The 21,677-nt window shown below is 45.7% G+C and overlaps 1 protein-coding gene across 1 annotated transcript; it reads left to right on the top strand.

Annotated features, from left to right (window-relative positions):
• Positions 1-920: 920 nt before the first annotated feature.
• On the top strand, positions 921-1,478 carry LOC308508320 (ATP synthase F(0) complex subunit C2, mitochondrial-like). The gene has a single exon (XM_081074771.1). The coding sequence runs from the start codon at positions 936-938 to the stop codon at positions 1,359-1,361; it is 426 nt and encodes a 141-aa protein (XP_080930897.1). The 5' UTR covers positions 921-935; the 3' UTR covers positions 1,362-1,478.
• Positions 1,479-21,677: the final 20,199 nt, after the last annotated feature.

Below are 21,677 nucleotides of genomic sequence, written 5' to 3'. Positions count from 1 at the left end.
TATCTCCGTTACGCCACTCCATTGATCTATAAAGTTAGCTGTTTCTAGATGATGGAATATATAAATAAAGTAGTGAATCTCATGGATATTAGCCTGTTTTTTAAAATTGCAAAATGAATTCTTGTTAAGAAGCTATGTTGTGTGGGAAATCAGACAGTTATAAGTCATAGAGTAAGTCAGTGGATGATAGTATTGGCAGAAACTTGATGCTTAGAGAAGACATATTCAGATCTTCCACTAGATACTTCACTGGTTCTTCTGCGGTTCTAGAACAGTATAGAGGACTTGGGGTTGATTGCCACTGCTGACAATTGGGCACTTTAGTGATGGTAACCAAGTTAGCTTTGGTGAGATGGTGAGTTCATGCATAGCTTTCATCTCACTCTTGTGGCCATCTGTTCAGGAGAACACTGAGCAAGCCCTGGGGTGCTAAGGGAAGGGGACTAGCTGAGATCCAGAATGGGTCATCTTGTCCACCTGATTATTGAGAATGCTTTTTATAGTGGGAGTATTTTGGTGATCATTTCATAAAACACAAGTATTTTCACGTTCTATATACCCTCCAAAAGATTCTTTTTTTGTATTTTTCCTTCTACTTCCTTGCCCCCAAATCTTTTCCCCCCCCCCAAATCTTTATTCTCATTCCTTTCAAGCCCTTTACCATCTGTCTAAACCATTAGCCACTGCCCATACATTAACTGCAGATCAGGCCATCTCACCTTCTAGACAGTGAGCCACAAAATATACTGTTCAACATTCTGCATACTGGAGAGGTTTATCTTCTCCATTGTTTTTCAGAGCCATTCCTAAATGGGACTACACAGCAGTGGTCTGTTTCTGGCCACAGTTGGTATATTGCACTATAAACTAGACTTGAGCTCCGTCTCCTCTGCCCTGAGAGCAGCTCTCCTGCCACAGCCCCATAGCCCGTGAAAATGTACGCATGCGCCAAGTTTGTTTCCACACCCTCCTTGGTCAGGAGCACCTTTCAGCTTCTGAGCCGATCGCTTTCTGCAGTGGTGCTGAAACGACCGGAGACACTGACAGATGAGAGCCTCAGCAGTGTGGCAGTCCCACAGACCCTGACCTCAGTTATTCCTAGCCGCACCTTCCAAACAAGCACCATTTCAAGGGACATCGACACAGCAGCCAAGTTCATTGGGGTGGGGGCTGCCACAGTAGGGGTGGCTGGTTCTGGGGCTGGAATTGGGACTGTGTTTGGGAGCCTCATCATTGGTTATGCCAGGAACCCTTCTCTGAAGCAACAGCTCTTCTCCTACGCCATTCTGGGCTTTGCCCTCTCAGAGGCCATGCTGCTCTTTTGCCTGATGGTGGCCTTTCCCATCCTCTTCTCCATGTGAAGGAGCCGTCTCCACCTCCCATAGTTCTTTCTCCCATGTCTTGTCTACTCTGTATGTTCCTTTTCCTATACCTCCCCAGACAGCCTGGGGAAAGTGGTTGGCTCAGGGTTTGACAGAAGGAAGACAAATAAATACTGTATTAATAATAAGAAGAAAAAACTAGACTTGACATTTTTTCCCCTCCATCATCTGGTGTTAGTATATTTCCCAGGAGATCAGAGATGTGGAGTGATGGGTGGCATTTTGTGATATGTGTGATGATGAGGCAAGATGGCTGCTTATGGTGAAAAATATAAGGATACACTCACACAGTGTCATGTAAATACAGGGTCAGCACCTGAGTGAGTGCCTCCTTACATTTTACACCTTCGGCACCTTGCCAACCTCACCCTAGTCCAGGCCATGGTGAGTGGCCTGCACAGGACACCTACTTATTTATGCCGTCAGGACCTCCATGGACCTTATTCCATAGATCCCACTTCCACTTGATGATGGACTCTAAAGGGTACAGCCAACACACGGCTAGGTAGATCAGATAGCGCTAGCTCAGTTCATTTTAGTGTCTCATGTACACCTAGTGATTTAGAGCAAACCCAGGCCCCCTCTGTAAGTAGCTATTTTCTTTCAGGAAAAATAAAGACTCTTGGTTCTTTATTGGGGCATAAGAGGTGCCTCCACTGTGATTCTTCTATCGTGACGTGTCACAGGCTCCAGGTAGCACCTTGATGTGTCATAGAAACTTTGAACTTTCTCCAAGCCCCATCCATGTTCCAGTGTCTCTTGATAATTAAATAGAGATATGGTAGGAATCATTACTCTTCGCTTTTATAGTGTTTTATGGTATAATCTTTGCAATTCCCCCAGGATGTAGCTTTTGATCTACTATTTTAGCAGGAAGTGAGAGCTCTAACGGCTTCCATTTTGCCTTTCCAATTACTGGATTGCCAGTATGTGTTTTTTTGCTAGTTATTGAGGATAGAATAGAAGATAGCCATGGAATGGGTTTGGAGTCCCACTGGGCCCTGTAAGGCACATAATGAAATTCGATAAATGATAGCTATAATTATCAAAGAACATTCTTTTGATGCTATTACAGTCTTTCTCCCTGAGGATGCTCAATCTCCCTTTTACTTAAGGGGCCTTGGATCTATGACATAACTCAGTTCTGGGAATTGAGGGAGGTGCCTACATTCTTTATCATTGGGACTTACTATCTATCATCACTTACTTACCTGTAAGTAACAGAGACCTAAAATAACAGTGACTTAAACAAGATAGTTCATTTCTCTCTCATGTAATAGTCCAAATGTAGGTTGTCCAGGGCTGGTATGGTGTCTCTATTCCACAGGGCCATCCAGGGACCTATTCTCCTTTTTATATTGTTTTCTCACCATCACTAGAGTATTTTCCTTGTCCACCCTCCAAAATACCTCATAACTGCTTCTGTATTCTGAGCAGCAGGATGGAAAAAGGGGAGGAAGAAGAGGATAACGCCTACCTTTAAGGACACACCTGAAAATTATACATATTATTTACACTCACATTCTATTTGTTAGAGCTTAGTCACGTGGCCATACCTACCTGCAACAGAGGCTGGGAATCGTAGTCTTTATTCTGGGTAGCCATGTGTTCAGCTAAAATCCAAAGGTCCAGTTACTGTGAGAGAGAAGGAGGAAATAGGTATTGGAAAACAATTAGTATTCTTTGATTCAGTAACTCAACTCAAGCCTCTGTTCATGAGTTTTTACCATTTTTTAAAAAGTACTGATCAAGTGGAACCTTAGTGGACTATTTTGGTTCCAGGCACTTATTAGAAGAAGCAAAATTAATGATAATGGTTAGGGATCTTTGTCCATGGAGTATCTGTCAGCTCCATTGACTAATGTGTTATTTATGTTCATTATTCGCTACTCCTTAAGTGTTGTTACTTGGTCTAAAGCACACAGAGTTCTTTATTTTCTTTCTTTTTTAAATTAAATTTATTGGGGTGACATTGGTTAATAAAATTATATAGGTTTCAGGTGTACAATTCTATAATACATCATCTATATCGTGCACTGTGTGTTCACCACCCAAAGTCAAATCTATTTCCGTCACCATATATTTGACTCCCTTTACCCTTTTCTACCTCCCCTTCATTTTCTTTTAAACAGAGAGTCACACACCATCTCCCTCTAACATCCTTAGCCCACAGAGAACAACTTACTAAAGCTCTGCTCTGTTTTTCGGTTATTCCCTTCACCAAAGTATTTTTCAAATTCTTTGAGAATAAAACACCTGGGGCCCCTTCCAGGGACATAATGGATGGGTGGTCAAGTTGCACGCAATGAATCTTCTCTAATGTTCCTATCTTCATAGATCTTCAGGTTCCCTTGAAGCCACACTGTGTCTGACGTTGTACCTTTGGATCAGGCTGCGTTTAAAGATGTGCAAGCACTTGGCAAAGATTCTGGAGTTGCTGTTCTGGTTTGAGCAGCTGGGAGTCCAGGTTTCTGTCAACTGCTTCTTCGAACAGAACCACCCCCCAAAATTTGCCTGCTGAGATGTGACATATCTGAAGAAAATGCTGGGTGAGAGGGGTGAGGATACATGGTGTCCTCTTGCCAGGGACCTCCAGAGACGTCACAGCATCGTCAGTCAAGAGAGGAGCATTGCCAGACAATGGCGAGGAGCAGCTAGCCAGGAGGGGAAGCTCAGTGAGAGTTGGGGGTTTCCTCGAAATATTTCTTATATAGTCCAATTCAATTCTTGGAATTCCATTGTTTCTTAATCAATGTCCTATTTTAAAAGATTGTGATTTGTCTGACATTATAGTTCAAAAACCATAGGATCAAATTGCAAGATTGGTTTTCATTTATGTCAGCACTGTTGCTACAAGAGGTAAGGTATATTTTCCAGTAATGATAAAAATTCCATGGGTTTAAGTCATAACTTTGAGCTGAGAATTTCAGGCTTGAGCTTGTTATCCAATTTCTATAGGCTGTCCTATGGTTTTAGAAGCAGGCAATCTATCCCGTGTGGTCGTCTAATGCTTCTCAGTGGACACTTCATCTTAGGTGACCATAGGTAGTAATTTAATCAGCTGATTTGTATTGCATGGCATAGGCTACAAATTCCCATTCCTGAATCCCTATAAACTAAGCCAAATAACGGATCTCCATTTCCCCCATTTCCTTGATAATCTTTCGCCTACCATCATTTGCCTGGTACCAATTTATGTCTCCGTTAGGGTTCTTGGCAGCAAGCATGAAATTTAACTTAAGCTACCCTAAAGACAAAAAAGTAAGGAGAGTTTGGGGAAAATAGTTTAGGTAGCTCATAGAATCCACATTAGGAAAAAAAAAAGTGCAGGAACCAGGAAGGCAGCAAATACAGCCAAGGTCAAACCATAAGAATATTCCGGCTGAGAGTCCCTACTGTTGTCTCAGCCAGCAAGCACTGAGTGCTGCTGGCTCTGTGTTCCCAGGCCATGGTCCCCACTTTGAATACGTTTTCACCTGTCCCTATATCTTTGAGTAATCCTGGGTAGGAGCATCAATTGGCTCAACTTGGGTCATCTGCCCACAAGCTAGCTGATAGTCGGGTGGAAAGAGAAAGCTCTGGCCTCTTCGCTTCTCTAGTGGCAGATGAGATGCTGCCTCCCTACTAAAACACACAACATGGGGTTCCTCCCAAATTAGAGGGTGTTCAGATGTGGAGCCAAACACACACACACACACACACACACACACACACACACACACACACACACACACACACCTGTTCACTGTAGTTGGGAATTCCTGGCTTTCCCTTCCTTCTCCACACCCCTAAGAATCCCTCTCCAACTCAGCCTGTCCTTTCATCTAACCCAACCCACTGACAAACCCCAGGCCTGGAGCAGTATCACCACCTCATATTTTCTCTCTTCACCAGGCCACAGAGCACTGCTGGAGAAAATCACACTGCTGGAGGACAGGTAAATTCATAGGATTCAGTTTTTGTTAAATCTCACCAAGGCTTAGATACTCTTTTATGTTAGATATCATAATATTTACCTCTAAAAAAAAATAAGGTTTTTTTTGTACATGGCTAAAATTAACAGTATTTTTAAACAGCATCTAATATCCACCCCACATTCAAACTGTTCTCCAAATCTTGTGAAGGCAATCTTTCTGTAAGGTAACAATGGTTATATCACTTCCTTCATCAAATTATTTTAATATAGCAACATTGTAAAATAATGCAAATGGTACAAAGTGGTATGAAATAAAATGGGAAAGCACTTCTCTTCCTCCTCTCCTTTCTCTTCTCTCTTCTCCTTTCCAGTCCTGTCCATCTCTTCGAAGTATCAATTGTTGCTTTCATGTGTTTTCTTCCAATATTATTTAAAAATAATATTGTTTCAGACATTCACATGCAAGCAGGTGCATTTATTAACACAAAATACAAAGGGATCATACCACACACACTCTCATGTGACTTGCTTTATTCATTTGATAACCTATCTTGGACATCTTTCCATGTCAAAAAAAAAAAAAAAAAGGCTGGCACAGTGGCTCAGGTGGTTGGAACATGGTGCTCCTAATGCCAAGGTCGGGGTTCAATGCCCACATGGGCCAGTGAGCAGTGCCCTCTATAGCTAAGATTGTGAAGAACAGCTCTCCCTGGAGCTGGGCTGCTGAGTGCTGCCTTGGGCTGGGGAGCTCAAGGTTCATAATACCAGCAGGGGCCAGGGAGCTGTGTCCTACACAACTAGACTGAAAAACAACGGCTTGAACCGGAGTGGGGGTGGGAGGTGGAAGAAGGGGGAAATAATTTTTTAAAAAATCCTTCAGTGGTTCTTCCTGTCTCATCCTCACACTGAAGTGCCATCTCTATCAAATAGCGAGTAGTTCCTCGAGTACACTGCACTCTCTCAGACCTCTGTGGCCGTGCACAATGTCATTTCCTCTGTCTGGAATGCCTTCTCTTTTATGGGACCCAATAAGCTCTTACTCACCCTCTGCAAAACCTTCCCTGCCCTCGGGTAAGAATTATGCTTTCTTCCCAGCTCCCAAAATGCCCCTCGTATTCTTCTCTCATCACAGGGTTTGGTAGGCGCTCATTTACTTGTTTTCTTCTCCCACTAGACTATGGGATCGGGTGGTCATCCTCTGAGTTGTGACCAACTCTGTCCCAGAGCTGGCCTCAGGGCTGTCAGAAGTGGTACTTCGTAAACGGTTGTTACTGGGCTCCTTCTCCCATCAACAGAGACCAAGGACATCTTAAGGCAAGCGAGAGGCAGGGACATTGCCGTCCTCATCACTGAGTCATCAGGATACTGAGAGACGAGAGTTGGAGAAGACCAAAGATGAGATTCTCCAAGGCTGATTGGAGTCAAGGGGGTGCTCTGAGTGAAAATGACTCAAGATCCCCTTCCCTTTGGGGCCCTTTCAGGTTCCTCCCAAGTAAGGCCTGTGGAATAAGGGCAGAAATTTTGATAAGAATAGTTGGGGATAAGGGTAACAATTACCTCAGGCCTACCAGCCTGACCTTTGCATGTTAGAGGTGGGTAGAATGAACAATGGTTCTACCTGGAGGACAAGTCCATGTTTGACTAAACAGATAAGGCATCTTTACAGTTGGGTGGGATAGGGAGAGTCCTTCCTGAGATAGGCTGGGGCTAGGGAAGATGGAGGAGGGTGGTGGGTGTGGGCTAGCTGGGTTGAGTCCATGGGATTTTGGGGAGAGATGATAGAGTTCCACCATCAGTTTGGAAGGTTCAGTGGATACTGTGAAGTAGCCCATTCTATACTCATCCAACCTTCTTCCAATATGCAATCAAGGATTTACCTGGGGTTGCAATCTCATTTGAAGGCTTGGCTGGGGAAGGATCTACTTCCCAGTTCATTTACATGGTTGTCAGTTCCTTGTGGTAATTGGACTGAGGACCTAAATTTCTCACTGGCTGTTGGCAAGTAGCTTCTTTCAGTTCCCTGCCAAGTAATCCTCTCTGTAAGGCAGCTCACAACATGGCAGGTGGCTTCATCAGAGCAAGTAAGCAAGAAAGCCTGATAGAGCAAGCAAGATGGGAGTCAGTCTTTTTTTTTTTTTTACCTAATTCTAGAAGTGACATCCCCTCACTTTTGCCATATTCTATTCCTTAGAAGCAAGTCTCTGGTACAGCTCACACTCAAGGGGAGGTGAGCCCACAAGGGAAGGGGGATTCCATGGGAAGCAGGGATCACTGGGGGACATTGCAGAGACTACCTACCACACCCCTCTCTTGGAAAAGCCCCAAGGACAGGGCTAACTCCTTTCTATTCCCATTTGCACCCCCGTTCTCTCCCCTGTAACCCTGGCCATACAAGCCACAGCCTCCCCATAGCCCGGATGCCTCTCCCAAGTGAGAATTCAGGACAGCCTCAAAAGGACTTTGGTCTCTGAAGATAGAGACCCAGAACTCAGTTGCCCTGACTCATGGAATAGATAAATATATTTAGCATAGCTATTGTCATTGGTTAGCAGACAGGCCGGATATGCAGAAGAACCAGGGGCCAGACTAGGCCTGGAGGTACTATCTCTCTTGGGCCTGCTTAGATGCTCAAGGCCACACTAAGCCATAAGTCCAACTCAAAGTCTTTCCCAGATGCAGAGGGGCTGCAGGGTTTGCTCCCCTCACAGGCTGACCATGTCCAACTTGGCTGGGTTTCAGCCACACTTGTCTGTGCTGGTTTCAGTGGCACTGTCTCAGTTGCGGAAAAGGGGGTATACGGGAACTCACAGAGGTTTGTGATCCTGGAGAATAAAGTAAGCACAGTCTTTGCTATTTCCCTCTAGGGATGATCTCATCCCATTTTGGTGGACTCATTTTTCCATATCTGATCCTCCCTTCATTTTTGTTTTTTGGTGTCCATATTCCCATTTCTAGAACTCCATATCTCTTCTTTGATTTCACACCCTAAAGTCCAGAGCACAGCTTAAAATTGAGCCTCCAGTCTCTAGTAGGGGGCGGCAGATTTGGAAGGACTCGTCCCCTCTGCCTTTAGCACCCAAGCCAAAGGATGAGTCTTGAGACTGCACCCCTCCACACCAGAAGACTGAGAGGCCAGTGATCCTGTGTCTTCCCATACTGCGGCCACACGAGGGCGCTCTCCATGCTGCACCTGTTTCTAGTTTCCAACGGGCCTTCCAAAACGCTACTCACCTGAAGACTGACAAATAGAGCAGATAACTGCCACACGCAGAAAGGCTTAGGAAGGATCCAGTGCGGTATGAAGAAGAGTGTGGTCTGCAAGATTCCCAGCATCCATCCAGGAACTTGGAGAAGGTTGGTCCTCAGACAAGCTGTCAGCCTCAGGTTTCCAGAGACAGAATGGCAGCACTCCTTCCATGCCCTGTTCACCATCTCTGCCAAGGTGCACACTCCTCCAGGGAGGGGGACCCAGTACTATTCATCTCTGTGTCCTCAGGGCCTGGATGAATGAATGACCAGACAAACAAATGAGCAAACAAAGTATAATACTTAAGAGGCTTTGGTCCATCCATACATGCATGTGTGTGAAATGATATGTATACAAATATATTCAATGGAACATTATTTGTAATCTTGAAAAATTGGAAACAACTCAAATATCCATCAGTAGAAGACTGGGAGAATAAATTATTGTATATCCATCAGTGTAATAGTGTGCAGCCATGAAAAGAATGAGACAGCTCTAAGTACGTTGATATGGAGCAAACTCTAAAATATATATTGTTAGGTGTAAAGAGCAAGATACAGAACAGGGTGCATGCAAGGCTGCCCTCCACATGTGCATGTGTTGGGAGAAAATACATAGGTCTGAATATGTATAGAAAAGCTCAGGAAGGACATTAAAGAAAATTACAGCTCTGGCTCTTTGGGGAGAGCAACAGAGAGCCTGAGAGAGGGGGTGGAAGGAATGTGGACTTGCCACCGCTCTGAACTGTTTGCATTTTGTATCGTAAGAGCACACATTTGAGACCACAGACGACATTCGCCATCCCAGCGCTGCCACTTCCTAGCTGTGTGATTGTGAGCAAGTTATATAATTCTTTGAGTCTGAATATTTTCATCTGTAAAAATAGACTGTTAGAAGTCTTCCCAGTTCTCTGAGAGTGTTCTAAAGGTGTTTCTGTGACACATTTGGGGAGCCCACGGATTTACTGGCATTGCTGCCATTTTCACCACTACATACAGATGACAAATGAGGAGAAACCTCTGACTGGGAGAAGCCAAGGTCACTAATTAAAATCTCACAAAAGGTAACACAGTGAGCAATCGATGGTGTGACCCCTGACCCCACTGATCTTGGCCCCAAGTTTGGAGAGCCAGCGTAAACATCCTCTTGGGGCTCACGTGTTGGGTAATGTTCTCTGGTGGACTTTCTTCCCCATTTCAGCAGCCATGCTCAGGACCAACGCTCAGAGATTCTGTCCCAACACTAGATGGTTATATCATAAAACTCCTTCCTTGCTTCTTCGCTCCCTATATCTTACCAGTGAGGGAATGGTGAAAATACAAAGGGATGTAACATGTAGTCAGGTGAGGTTTTGCAAGGGGAAGTGCTCGAGATTTCAAGGTTAATGGTCTTTAGAGACATTCTCCCTAAGGTGAGTGGCAGCTTGGGGCACTGCATAACTCCAGGCTGTTATGTTCACCCTGTGTCCAAGCTATACATACCAGAAATACTCTCTCATTCATCACTTATTCATTTGACAAAAATTAATTCAGTCCCTTTTCTCTACCAGGGACGTAATGGAGAGCAAGCTGCCTGAGAAAGTTACCGTCCATTGGTGAAGGTAAACAATTAGATAAACAAATCATAGTCAAGTGGTACAAGTGTCAGAGAGACGGCCAGGCTTTCTGGAAGTACCAAGGAGAGGTACAGGACCCGGGGCAGGGGTCAGCTGACTCCTCTGAGAGGAAGTGAGGCTTCAGCTCGCAGCTGAGGGTAGAGGATGAAGGATAAACCCTTGTAAAGGGAAGCAGTTTTCTGCCAGCTGTTGTGAAGGTGAAACGGTGGCTGTAAATGGTTCCTGCAAGGCCCCACACACCGTAAGCACTCCATCAGTTCTAGATAGTAGAGGAAAGAATTTCCCCAGATGCCCAAGTCTTGAGTTCAGGGCTGCCATCACCCTGAAATGCCACAAGGAGGCGCTCACCCCCTGTTAGTGTGTGTTGGGGCTCCAGTCTCTCCAGCTGGAATGTAATGGTTCTCCCCATTACAAGCTAGCACCTTAAAAAGCAGTTTCAAAGGTCCCCTGCTAAGTCTTTCCCGTGCCACAGCCTAAGTGATTCCCGACAGCCTTATCCTAGTGTCTTCTCTTAAAGCCTGGGATTTGTTCCTCTGAACTCTTGCCATCTCAAAATAGTTCTAATTCCCCCAAATAGCCACCAATTATGTTCTTTTCACCTTTCCTTGTTCTTCCTACCCACACTGGCATCCACTGGCCCATCCCCAAGAGCAGCACTGACTGAGAGCCAGACGCTGGCTGCTGATGCCTCTGGGCCATCTAGGCCAACAGAGCTTCATTTCTCTGTGTCTGTCAACCCCCAGCCAGGCCTCTCGTCCCTCTCCAGAGGGGATGAAAAGGTGTTCTCCCATAGATCTCCTTCCAGAGTTAGGAATGTTCTCTTTGTTTTGAACCCCATGGTCTCTGCCCTGGTGGCTTCTGGAGAGGATTTAATAGCTACATGCTCTAGAGTGAGACAGCTCTGTTGTCATCCTCACTTTTCTGGTGACAAGTCATAACTCGATGGTCATCAACCATAAGATAGAGCTTAAAAGAAGATCTAACATCTTACTTTATGAGCTGTTTGAAAGGACCAGGTCTCCCAGGAAAAAGGCATATTCACAAGCCACCTTATTTCTTTTCTCCCCTAACCCATGGAAGAGCTTTAAACATACACTGAGACAGACGTACACTGAAAATGAGAGGGGGCTGTTTCCTGACAGATGGCTTAAAGCCAAAGAGATAAACGTGGGTTCAGGTCGGGGCTGGCAGGAAGTCGGCACACTCCCTGTTTAACTCTCTCCCAAGAGGAGTCTGGCTGAGGTTGAGGACTGACAAGTACAGGACCTGACAAGGTCAGAAAAGGGACAGCAGAAGACTTTCTGGGTGGAGGAAGCACAGCCATGGATGGACTTCATGGGGCTAAATTCTGGTTTGGTGCCCGTGCTGAGCCTGAAGCTCCTCAGCAAAGATCTCAGAGCACACTGAGGTTAATTGCTGCCTGCCTGGGGTCTGCCAGACTCTGATAGTTTTCCAAGAAAGAGTACAACACAGCTGAGGGTGGCTGCTCTTGGAGAAAGTGCCTCCTGCATTGGGAGGGGTGGAGTCCCAGTGAGTCAGCAGGGAGGAGCTGTGGAGCTCACCAGACCAATCACATTCAGATTTGGCCTTAAGCGTAGGGGGCGGGCTCAACACAGGAAAGATGGTGCCAGTGTGCTGGCAGCATAGGCTAAGGACCCCTCACAGGGAAAATGCTGACTGTCCTCCAGCCCTTGTCCAGGAGCCAAACAACTCAGTCTGCCCTCGGTATATCTCCAACATCCCCCCGAGTTACTCTCCCTTCGCTGGAACCCAAGGTAAGTGCCTGGGAGAGAGTCTGTGCGCTGGCCTTTTAAGAGGACACCTAGGTTTCCTGCAGCCTTCCATCCCACCTGGGCGGTCGGAATCCCCACTGTTTTTCACAGCCAGATGTTATGGGGGCTCCTCTTCCTGCCACCAGTACTCTGGGCTGGGCAGGCTGGTATGGGCCTGAGGTCCCTTGCTCCTCTGCAGGGAACTTCCACGCCAAGATATCCCTCCCACACAGAGGTTTGGGGTTAGCGAGTTCTGCATCTGCCCCACCCACCAGTCTTGCCATGGCTTCTTCTTTATACTTAATTACAAAACTTCTGTTCAGCCAGACTTCAGATGGTTCTCCAGGTTAATTGTTCTATAATTTAAGTGTAATTTCAATTTGTTCGCGGAAGGAAGCAAGCACAGTGTTTATCTACTTCACCATCTTGGATCTCCCCACTTTGTCAAATTTTAATATTGTAAAATATTGGCTTCAGAACTTTTATTGAAAAAAATTATAGATACCACTGTAGCTATTGTGTACCTCTCCTCTACCCCCCACTCCCTTCTTTACCAGAAGAAACCACAATCATTAGTATAGTGTTTATCATTCCCATGTACACTTTTATTCTTTCATTTTGACTGTAATATGATTTTGGTTTCAGGGGGTTTAAACTCAGTAAAAATAATATCTATCATGTATATGATTTGGTAACTTTTCTCTGGTTTTCCAAATTATGTTGTGGAGATTACACGTGAATAGACGCAGCTCCAGTTCATTTTAACTACTGTTTATAGTCCATCATGTGGTGTACTGTAGTTCTTCCAGTCTGTTGTTGATGGACATTTAGATTGTTTAAACTTGTTGCAGTGAATGGTGAACATTCTAGTACATGTCTTCTTGTGAACACACGTGAGAGTTTCTCTGGGGTGTACACCCAGAAGTGAAATGCTGGGTGTGGGCATGCACATCTTCCATTTAAACTAATGTGTGAATTTATACTCCCACCAACATGTGTGCTCCTCTTTCCCTACTGCCTTGACAACACTTGGTCTGGTCAGATGTTCAACAATTTTGCAGTCTAATTTATTTGAGTTGGTATCTCATTTTTTTGAATTTGCGTTTTCCTGGTTCCTAGTAAGGTTGGACATTCTTTCACAGGTGTATTGGCCATTGAGTTTGGTCCTTTTCTGCTGGGCTGTTTGTTTTTTATTGATTGCGGGAGTTCCTCACGTAGTCTATGTTCTGATCCTTTGTCAGTTACGTGCTAGCAAATTTGTCTCCCATGGCTTGTCTTTCAATATTGTCTATGTTATTTTTATGTGCAATTTTAAAATTTGAATGTAGGCAAATATGTCAGTATTTCTATAAATAATTTGAGCTTTTATTCCTTGTTTAAGAAATCTTGCCCTACCTCTAAGATATTGAAAAATAGTCTCCTATGTTTTTTTTCTAAAAATTTTAGTTTTGCCTTTCACATTTTAATAAATTTTGTTTTGTATATGGTATGAGGTAAGGTTCAGCTCTTATGTTTTTCATACTCAACAGCTTGTTTATACTTTTCTCAGTCCCTTTTCCAAATTTATAATATTCTCCATGATCTCTTAGAGGATTTTTATTGTGATTGTTTAAGTTCTTATTCTCACTGGTCCATTAATTCTGCTTCATCTCATATGCATTGTTCAGTGTTTGCATTTTATTTTATAGGGATTGCACTTCTGAAATGTCATGTTCCCCTGAGGTATCTTTCCTTTGGCTGGTGTTGTGTACCTAGGGAGAGAACTACTATCTGGGTCCTTAATTTTGCCCCCACGTCCAAACTGTTTAGGCAGAAGAAGACATGCCTTTGGAAGAGCCCATTGTGTTTCAATCTTGGTTCCCAAATGATTTGAAAATTTATGTCCATATGAAAACCTGCACATGGATGTCTATAGCAGCTTTAATTATAATTGCCAAAACTTGGAAGGAACCAAGATGTCCTTTAGTAGGTCAATGGATAAATGTATACATCCAGACAACAGAATATCCTTTGCACCAAAACTAAATGAGCCACAAAAAGACAAGGAGGAAACTTAAATGCATATTACTAAGTGAAGGTAGCCAATCTGAAAAGGCTACATACTATATGATTCCAACTATATGACATTCTGGAAAATGCAAAACTATGGAGACAGTAAAAAGATCGATGGTTGCTGGGTGTTAATGGGAAGGGAGAGATGAATAGGCAGAGCATAGAGGATTTTTAGGGCAGCGAAACTGTTCTGTATGATAACTACAGTGGTAAAGACATGTCATTATACATCTGTCAAAACCCATGGAATGGAGTTCACACCAAGAGTGAACCCCAATGTAAGCTATGATCTTTGGGTGATTATGATGTGTCATTGTAACACATGACCCACTCTGGTGGGAAGGTTGTGGGGAGGTAGGGGGTCTACCGGAATTCTCTGTAGTTTCTGTTCGGTTTTGCTGTGAACCAAAGACTGCTCGTAAGAAGTGTATTTAATTAATTAATTTAAAAGACATCGTCATAATCATCTGGACCTTCAGCAGGATGAATGCTCATGTAAGCGTCTCCCTTCTCCATGTGAGGCTGTCTCTATCTTCCTCTAAAGCAGCTGCTGCATGACTTTTGGCCCTTGTGTAAGCACAGTATGTGGGGGAATTACGATAGTGCTTCATAGATTCATTCTACTCTGTATTTTCTGCATCATATTTGTTTAAATATCCTTGTTTCTCTTCATTAGTGAGATCTTACCATATGCCACTAATAATCTTGACAATCTCCCATAACTTTAGAGTAGGGTTGGAAGCCTTTACTTAGTCCCAGACCTTTCTACTCTACCTCATGTAGGGCATGAGGGGCTTCCCTTTGAGGTTTTGGACTCATAATACCAGAAGACACCATGACCTGGCTGTTAGTGCCCAGGTTCCTCCCTGCCTGTAGCTGCAGGTGAGATGACTGTATGGACTGTATCCCATAAACCCTGGTGTGCTGGGCCTTTGTGTTGCAGGAGCTGGGGTGGCAGGTAGGACACAACGTAGGTTTTCTGACATTGTGAAAGATAAATGTCTCAGTTCCTTAAGAATAAATCTGAAAATAAATAAATACACACACATACATACATACATAAGAAGAGTGTGAATCTGAGACCCGGAAAGAGTGCCCAGAGCTCTGACTTCACTCCCATCCCTCTGGTTTTGTAGAGGGAGGAGGAATGTCTGTATTTATCATCCCACCAAGGTCACATTGAATGTGAGAGGGCTAAGTCCCTGTATTAACTATGGTATCTTGTTTTCTGTATTCCTGATGTTCTAGCAAATGGGGCCTCACTGACTGGGGAGAGATGGCTCATCCTGGGGTTAACTGATTCTTAGAGACAGCAAATGGGGAGGGTGTCTTTCGTGTGTAAACTAACGAATCCAGAGCCCATGCTCCAAACCACCTCCTCTCTCTGGCTCTTACACTCCAGGAGACAATATTCCTGTGCCCTAATCCCCCTAGGGCCAGGTACCAGACAACTAGGGACAGCCCTGTAAGCCAGAGCCCACCCAAATTATGCAAATTCGCACATCCTAAATCTACTTACCCTCCCTTGGCTTGCCTTTCCCATGGGAAAACCACAGTAAAGTCTTGTTCCTGTGCTTTCCTCTTACTCCTCTGCCTCCTGACTGACCCTGGGGCTTCCCCAGGTGTCCCTGTGTGGTGGGCAGACCCACACAGAAAACTCTGAGTAACAAATTATCCTTTCAATGACAGTCATCTCCTGATCAGTTGGCCTAATCACACCTGAATAAACACAAAACCCAGGGTATATTTTAAACTGTCCTCCATAGGAAATAAGTGTGCTATTAGGAAGGGGATATAGATGCTGAGTGGCCCCAAAATGACAAATGTCCACTATATGAGTGTGAAGAGAAGCAGCTAAAACTGAGAGAGAAAGGGAGAGAGGGAGAGAGAGAGGGAGAGGGAGAGGGAGAAAGAGAGAGAAAAATGAAGACACAACTGGGAAAGCTTGGAAGAGATTTAGGGAGAGAGTAACCCCAATTATCCTTTCAAGTTCCTGTATGGAGACCCTTAGAGGGCTCAGCTCCATCCCTGCAACTTGAAGTCCATGACATGCTGCTCTTTCCTTCTAGTAAACACCTCGTTTTGGTTGAGCAAATTGAGTAAGTTTCTGCTCCTTGCAGCCAGATTCCTCTTTCTAATAGGGAACTTTGTTTCCACCTGGATGTATCTCAACCGATAAGGGTTTTTTTCCAGATGGTGGCCAATGATTGTCCACCCAGGTACCTCCTGCCTCTCCCACCCCCTACCTTACACCCCACAGGAAAGCATGTCCTCTGGTCTCAAGATTTGCGGCCAATGCATTTTTAGTCCTGTGCTCCCTCCTCTTCTCATGTAGCTCCCTCTCACTTTGCTTTCCTTGCCCCCTCCTTTGACCTCAGGGGTGGGTTTTCCTTCTGCAGAGCAGGGGTGGAGGCAGGGACCCTGGAAGAGAGGCTGCACAGCGTCCTGTCCACCTCTGCTGCTTGGGCAGCCCCACAAGCCAGACCGGCTCTCTGGAACTTCTGACCGTACCCCCACCCCCAGTATTGCTGCCTTAGCTTTGAGCCTGAATTCCAGCCCCTACCTTTAGGAACTGTCATCATGCTTAATCCTGCCTGGGGGAGACCCCCTCCACCTCCCTAAATGGCAGGTATTCCATTAACCGGTAAAGTTTGGTTTAAGTAGCTGGAGGGAAGTGTGACAGAAAGACTGTCAGAGTGGAGCTGGACTTGCCAAAACTTGGTATGATGTGGGGATGCTGTCAGTGCACCTCCTGAGGAAACCTGAGCTGAGCTGAAGCTGGGGCAGGTGGAGATGCTCAAGGTAAGAGGCAGGAAATGGTGTGGGGGAGGGGCAGACAAAGCTCAGGTCCTGGGTGGACAGAGAAAGAAGGGCTCCCAGGGTGGAGCCAGGAACTGCCTTGTCATTGCTGTCAGACTAAGGCACAGGGACCATCAGGATGTTCTGACTGTGAAAGGGAGAGGGAAAGGGAGAGGGAGAGGGAGAGGGAGAGGGAGAGGGAGAGGGAGAGAGAGAGAGAGAGAGAGAGAGTGCGCGAGCGCGCGCGCGCTGGGGAGGGGGGCAACTCGTGCTGGGAGTTGGGTGCGGGTAGGGAGGTGAGGGGAAGACAGGATTTCCTCCAACAAGTGTTCCACCCTGAGGCCAGAGGCACCTGGACCTGGACCTGGAGAGAAAAGCCCTCCCTCCAGAGTTGAGAAGTTGGTGGTTCCTGGTGGAAAAGGCCTGAGCCTTGGGGCAGCTGGAGGGAGGGCTCAGGACTGGCCAGTAAGAATATCCAACAGGATGGTCTAAGCCCAAAGACAGTAACTGAGCAAATACCAAAATGGGTCCAGACAGATCACAAGAGCTTTGGGAGCCCCTCCTCAGTGACCCCCAAACTCCTCCTCCCAGAATTCTTTGTCCAAATTGGACACTCCTAGCCTCCAGTCCTTCTGTCCATCTGGCCAGCAGTCAGTCAGGGCTTGGTTTGGCTTTTCTGCCTCAGTCTTTCATTCCTGCTGTCTTCTATCCCTCACACCACGGAAGTCAGCCCTTCTCCATCCATCCGGGTAAACCCGGAACCTGCCAGCTATGGCAGCCTTGCCCAAGCCAGGCTCCAGCTGAGACGGTCTTTTCCGTCTCAGCAGGCTGAAGCACTTGAGGCTTTAATTATGAGCTACTCAAAGCCTTTCTGGAAGCAGGTGAGAGACAAAGTGTAAACAAGTGAGTGAGTGAGTCATCCTGGCCCTCCTGGCGCCCCCAGCCCCGTATGACAGGAATAGCCTTCCTGCCTCAGTCTCACGCACCAGCTTCTAGGATAACAAACCACTGGCTCTCTCCTCCTGCGATGCTGTCCTGGAGCTGGGACCCTTGAAGTCTCTTTCGCTGTCCGCCTTCACCTACATCGTTTTCCTCTTAAGCATACCTCCACCATCGATGGAGAATAACTCACCTGGGCAAAGCACTTTCCTTGGATTAGCTCATTTCATCCTCACCACAACCTTGTGACATAGGTACTATTATGTCCTACAGGTGTGTTTTACAGGTGCAAAGCCTAGGGTGGTCAAGTGACTTTCCCAAAGTTATACAGGTTAATAGTGGACCGAGGTTCAAATTCCAGCAGTCCGACTCTAGAGTCAGTACTTTTAAGCACTGACCCATATTCCCCCCCTTTCTTCTCTTCTCCCCTTTTAGAACTCCCAACTATACACACACTCACACGTACCTGTGACACTGCGGTTGCCCCCTAGTTTTGCCTCTGGCTCTCACGGGCACTGGTATTTCATATTGCAAAGCCTCTCCTTATTCTCTAAGATCAGGAGGAGAGGAAAGAGCCTCTTAGCTCTGGCGTGCGTGCGTGTGTGTTGGGAAACGGGGCAGGATAATTGATGATTGAGATGACTTCTTTGTGAGATTTCTGCTCTGGACATCACTCTTGGAAGGTTCAGGAGGGGACTAAAAGGAAAAGGCCTAAGGGTCGGGGGTGTGCAAAGGTAACCCTGCAGCCCATTTCTTTTCATCCAGCTGTGACCAGAGCCTCAGGCTCACATTTAAGGAGGGGAGCCAGGAGGTGTGTGATATGGGGGAGATGGGGTGAGAGAACATCTCATCACCTTCCAGTCTCATGGCTGGAGGGGCAACATGACAGCAGGATAGAAAAAGGGCAAAGGCACAGGCTCTGGAATCAGACAGGCCTGAGTCTGAATCTCACTGCTTTGTGGCATTGGGCACGTTACTTGACCTTCAGAGCCTCAGTGGTTCAAGCTGTAAAATAAGATAATAAATAGCAGCTAATTCTAGATGTTGAAAGGAGACTAGTCCATTTTGCAACTGTCTTAGTAATTATTGATTCAGGAAAGAATCATCAATGGGTGCTAAAACTATTGGACAAGCGTTTACTGGGGGAAAGGACAGTCTCAAACTATCTGTCCGCAGAGCATTTGTTAATTTCAAAGGGTAACCTGTGTTTTTTTAATGTGGATCTGGCAGGAACCACATGAACCAGGCAATCAAAGTTAACATCACCAATAACGAAGCCAAATGACATCCTCTGCCTCCTTATTGATACATCAAGGAGGACACAGCATTACTCATGTGACATCCTTGTCCAAAGTACGTAAGCTGAATTAAATTGTGAGAAAACTGTCAGACATCTAAACTCTTCCAAAAAGTCAATATTATGAAAGGCAAGACTAAGTAAGAACTTTTCCAGATTAAAGAAGAGTAAAGAGACTTGACAACTAACCACAACACATCATTCTGGATCAGATCCTGGATCAGAAAAACACACACAAAAAAAACTATAAAAGACAATACGGGACAAAGGGTAAAATTTGAATATGGACCATATGGTAGATAGCAGTGTGTATCAGTGACATTTGGTAGCTGTCCTAAGGATATGTAAGAAAATGTTCTTGTTCTTAAGAGATACATGCTGAAGTATTTAGGGATGAAGGGTTATGATGTCTGAAACTTATCTTCAAATAGTTCAGAAAAAATAATACTAATTATCTCTGTGTATGTATGTGCAAGAGAAAGAGAGAATAAATAAAATGTAGTAAAATATTAGTTACCAGTGAACTTGGTAAAGGGCATTTGAGAGTTTATTATACTATTCTTTTACCTTTTCTGTAGGTTTAAATTTTTTCAAAATGAAAAGGTTGTGAAAAGGGAGTTACTGAATTAACACAGCCTGGCACTAACATAGACCTTGATAGATGCTAGGTCACACCTTTGCAGGACAGAGGGTCCCAAAGGCAGCGCAATCCCAGCCTCCAACTGAGACCCAGGGGACAGGTCTTTACCCACCATCTTGCTTCACTGACATCCCCAAGCTTCTGCCTTTGTCCTCACTCTCAGAATCTTCCCAACCAGAGCAGAGAGGTGGGGAATAGGAAGTGATGCCCAAGAGTGTGGGGAAGACAGTCCTTCCTCTTTCCTCACTCCCAAGAATTGTACCTTTTGAGAGTCTGGACAGATTTGTCCACATGTATTAAGTGATTTGTGCTAAGGGATTTGCGAACAGAAAAGGTACTGATTGAGAAGCAGGAATGCTCCTCTGGCTCACTCTCCTGCCTCTTGGCGATACCTGTATCTCCAAGCCCCAGGAAAGTGCTACCCAGACCCGCTGAGGCATCACTCAGCCCTGGGAAAGCCAGCCGGAGTGTCAACACTCTGGCAGAGAGAAGTGCTAAAATGCATATTTGAAGATGTCTGAACAGACTTGTTTGAGAGACAGCTGGAGTTGTGAAGTAATCCTGATGTCGCCCCATGTCTCGGTTTTGAAGGCAGGGTTTGCCTGCAGGCCTCTGACCTCTAATGTCTTTCTATTATTGTTAGCATTTGACAGAACTTTGCTTAAGACTTGGGGATGACAGAAGTCAACACAGAGAGGAGCTTTAATTGCTGCTAGAAGGGCTACTCTTTAAGACCGTCCATGGGACAGAAGTCAGCTCAACCTGAGACCTTCCAGGCCTACTGCCTGGGCCAGTGACTCTGCACTGGGTTAGTTCATTTCCTCTATGAACTAACCTCTTCTGGCCCCAGTGGGCAATACCAACCCATGGGGAGGGTTACAGGCTCTTGCTCAGAGCCCTGCTTCTGGAATCCTTCCCCAGAGTGTAAATGAGGGGCCGGGAGCCAGTGGGATGAGCCCAGGCAGAATAAATCACAGCAATGGACTAAAGTTCTGGGGAGAACAAGAACTAGAGGATGTCAAAGGGCTGGAGGCAGAATTGTTCAGATTTGTAAAGACGGGGGTTTGAGGGTTGCTGATCAAGAGGACAGAAGAGGACCTGGAGCCGTTACCGCCATCTTGTTCACCTAGCTTCTCTGCTACTGTATCTGCCACAGCCCTAGCCCCTGAAAGGGATCACACTGCAAACTATGCACATGGGCCCTCCCAACCAGCTCTGTTCTTTCCCCTTTCATGTGGGCATTGAGGGGCTGCAATCACACTATCCTTGCCCTCCTGGCTACAGTGATCTGCCCAAGGAAGGAAGCTTGACTCAAACTGGGTCATGAGCTCCTTAAGTGGGATTTTGCATACTCTGAGTAAAGGTTTCTTTACTCTGGGGTCACGAGTTGGGGTGATACGAGCCTAGAGTTGTCAGCTTCCCCCATGTCCCACATAAAGTGCCAATATGAGGGAATGAGGCCAACCCAGAGAGGAGCCCCAATGACATTGTTGGTGTTTCTGGATCCACTTGTTCCTGAAGCCCTTGTTCATATCAGTTACCTGAGCTAATTCATCCCCACTTTTCCTCTTGGGCTACTTTGAGTTGGACTTCTGTCTCTTCTTAAAAAAAAAAAATGGGGCCGGCCCTGTGGCTCAGGCAGTTGTAGCTCCGTGCTCCTAACTCCGAAGGCTGCCGGTTCGATTCCCACGTGGGCCAGTGGGTTCTCTACCATGAGGTTGCTGGTTCGATTCCTCGAGTCCCTCAAGGGATGGTGGGCTCTGCCCCCTGCAACTAAAATTGAACACGACACCTTGAACTGAGCTGCTCCCGGATGGCTCAGTTGGTTGGAGCGCGTCCTCTCAACCACAGGTTGCCAGTTTGACTCCCAGAAGGGATGGTGGGCTGTGCCCCCTGCAACTAGCAACGGCAATTGGACCTGGAGCTGAGCTGCGCCCTCCACAACTAAGATTGAAAGGACAACAACTTGACTTGGAAAAAGTCCTGGAAGTACACACTGTTCCCCAATAAAGTCCTGT

This window comes from Rhinolophus hipposideros (assembly GCF_964194185.1).
Source record: "Rhinolophus hipposideros genome assembly, chromosome: 15".
Classification (NCBI taxonomy): domain Eukaryota; kingdom Metazoa; phylum Chordata; class Mammalia; order Chiroptera; family Rhinolophidae; genus Rhinolophus; species Rhinolophus hipposideros.
The sequence above is the reverse complement of the archived record's forward strand: the minus strand, read 5'-3'. Positions and strand labels throughout refer to the sequence as shown.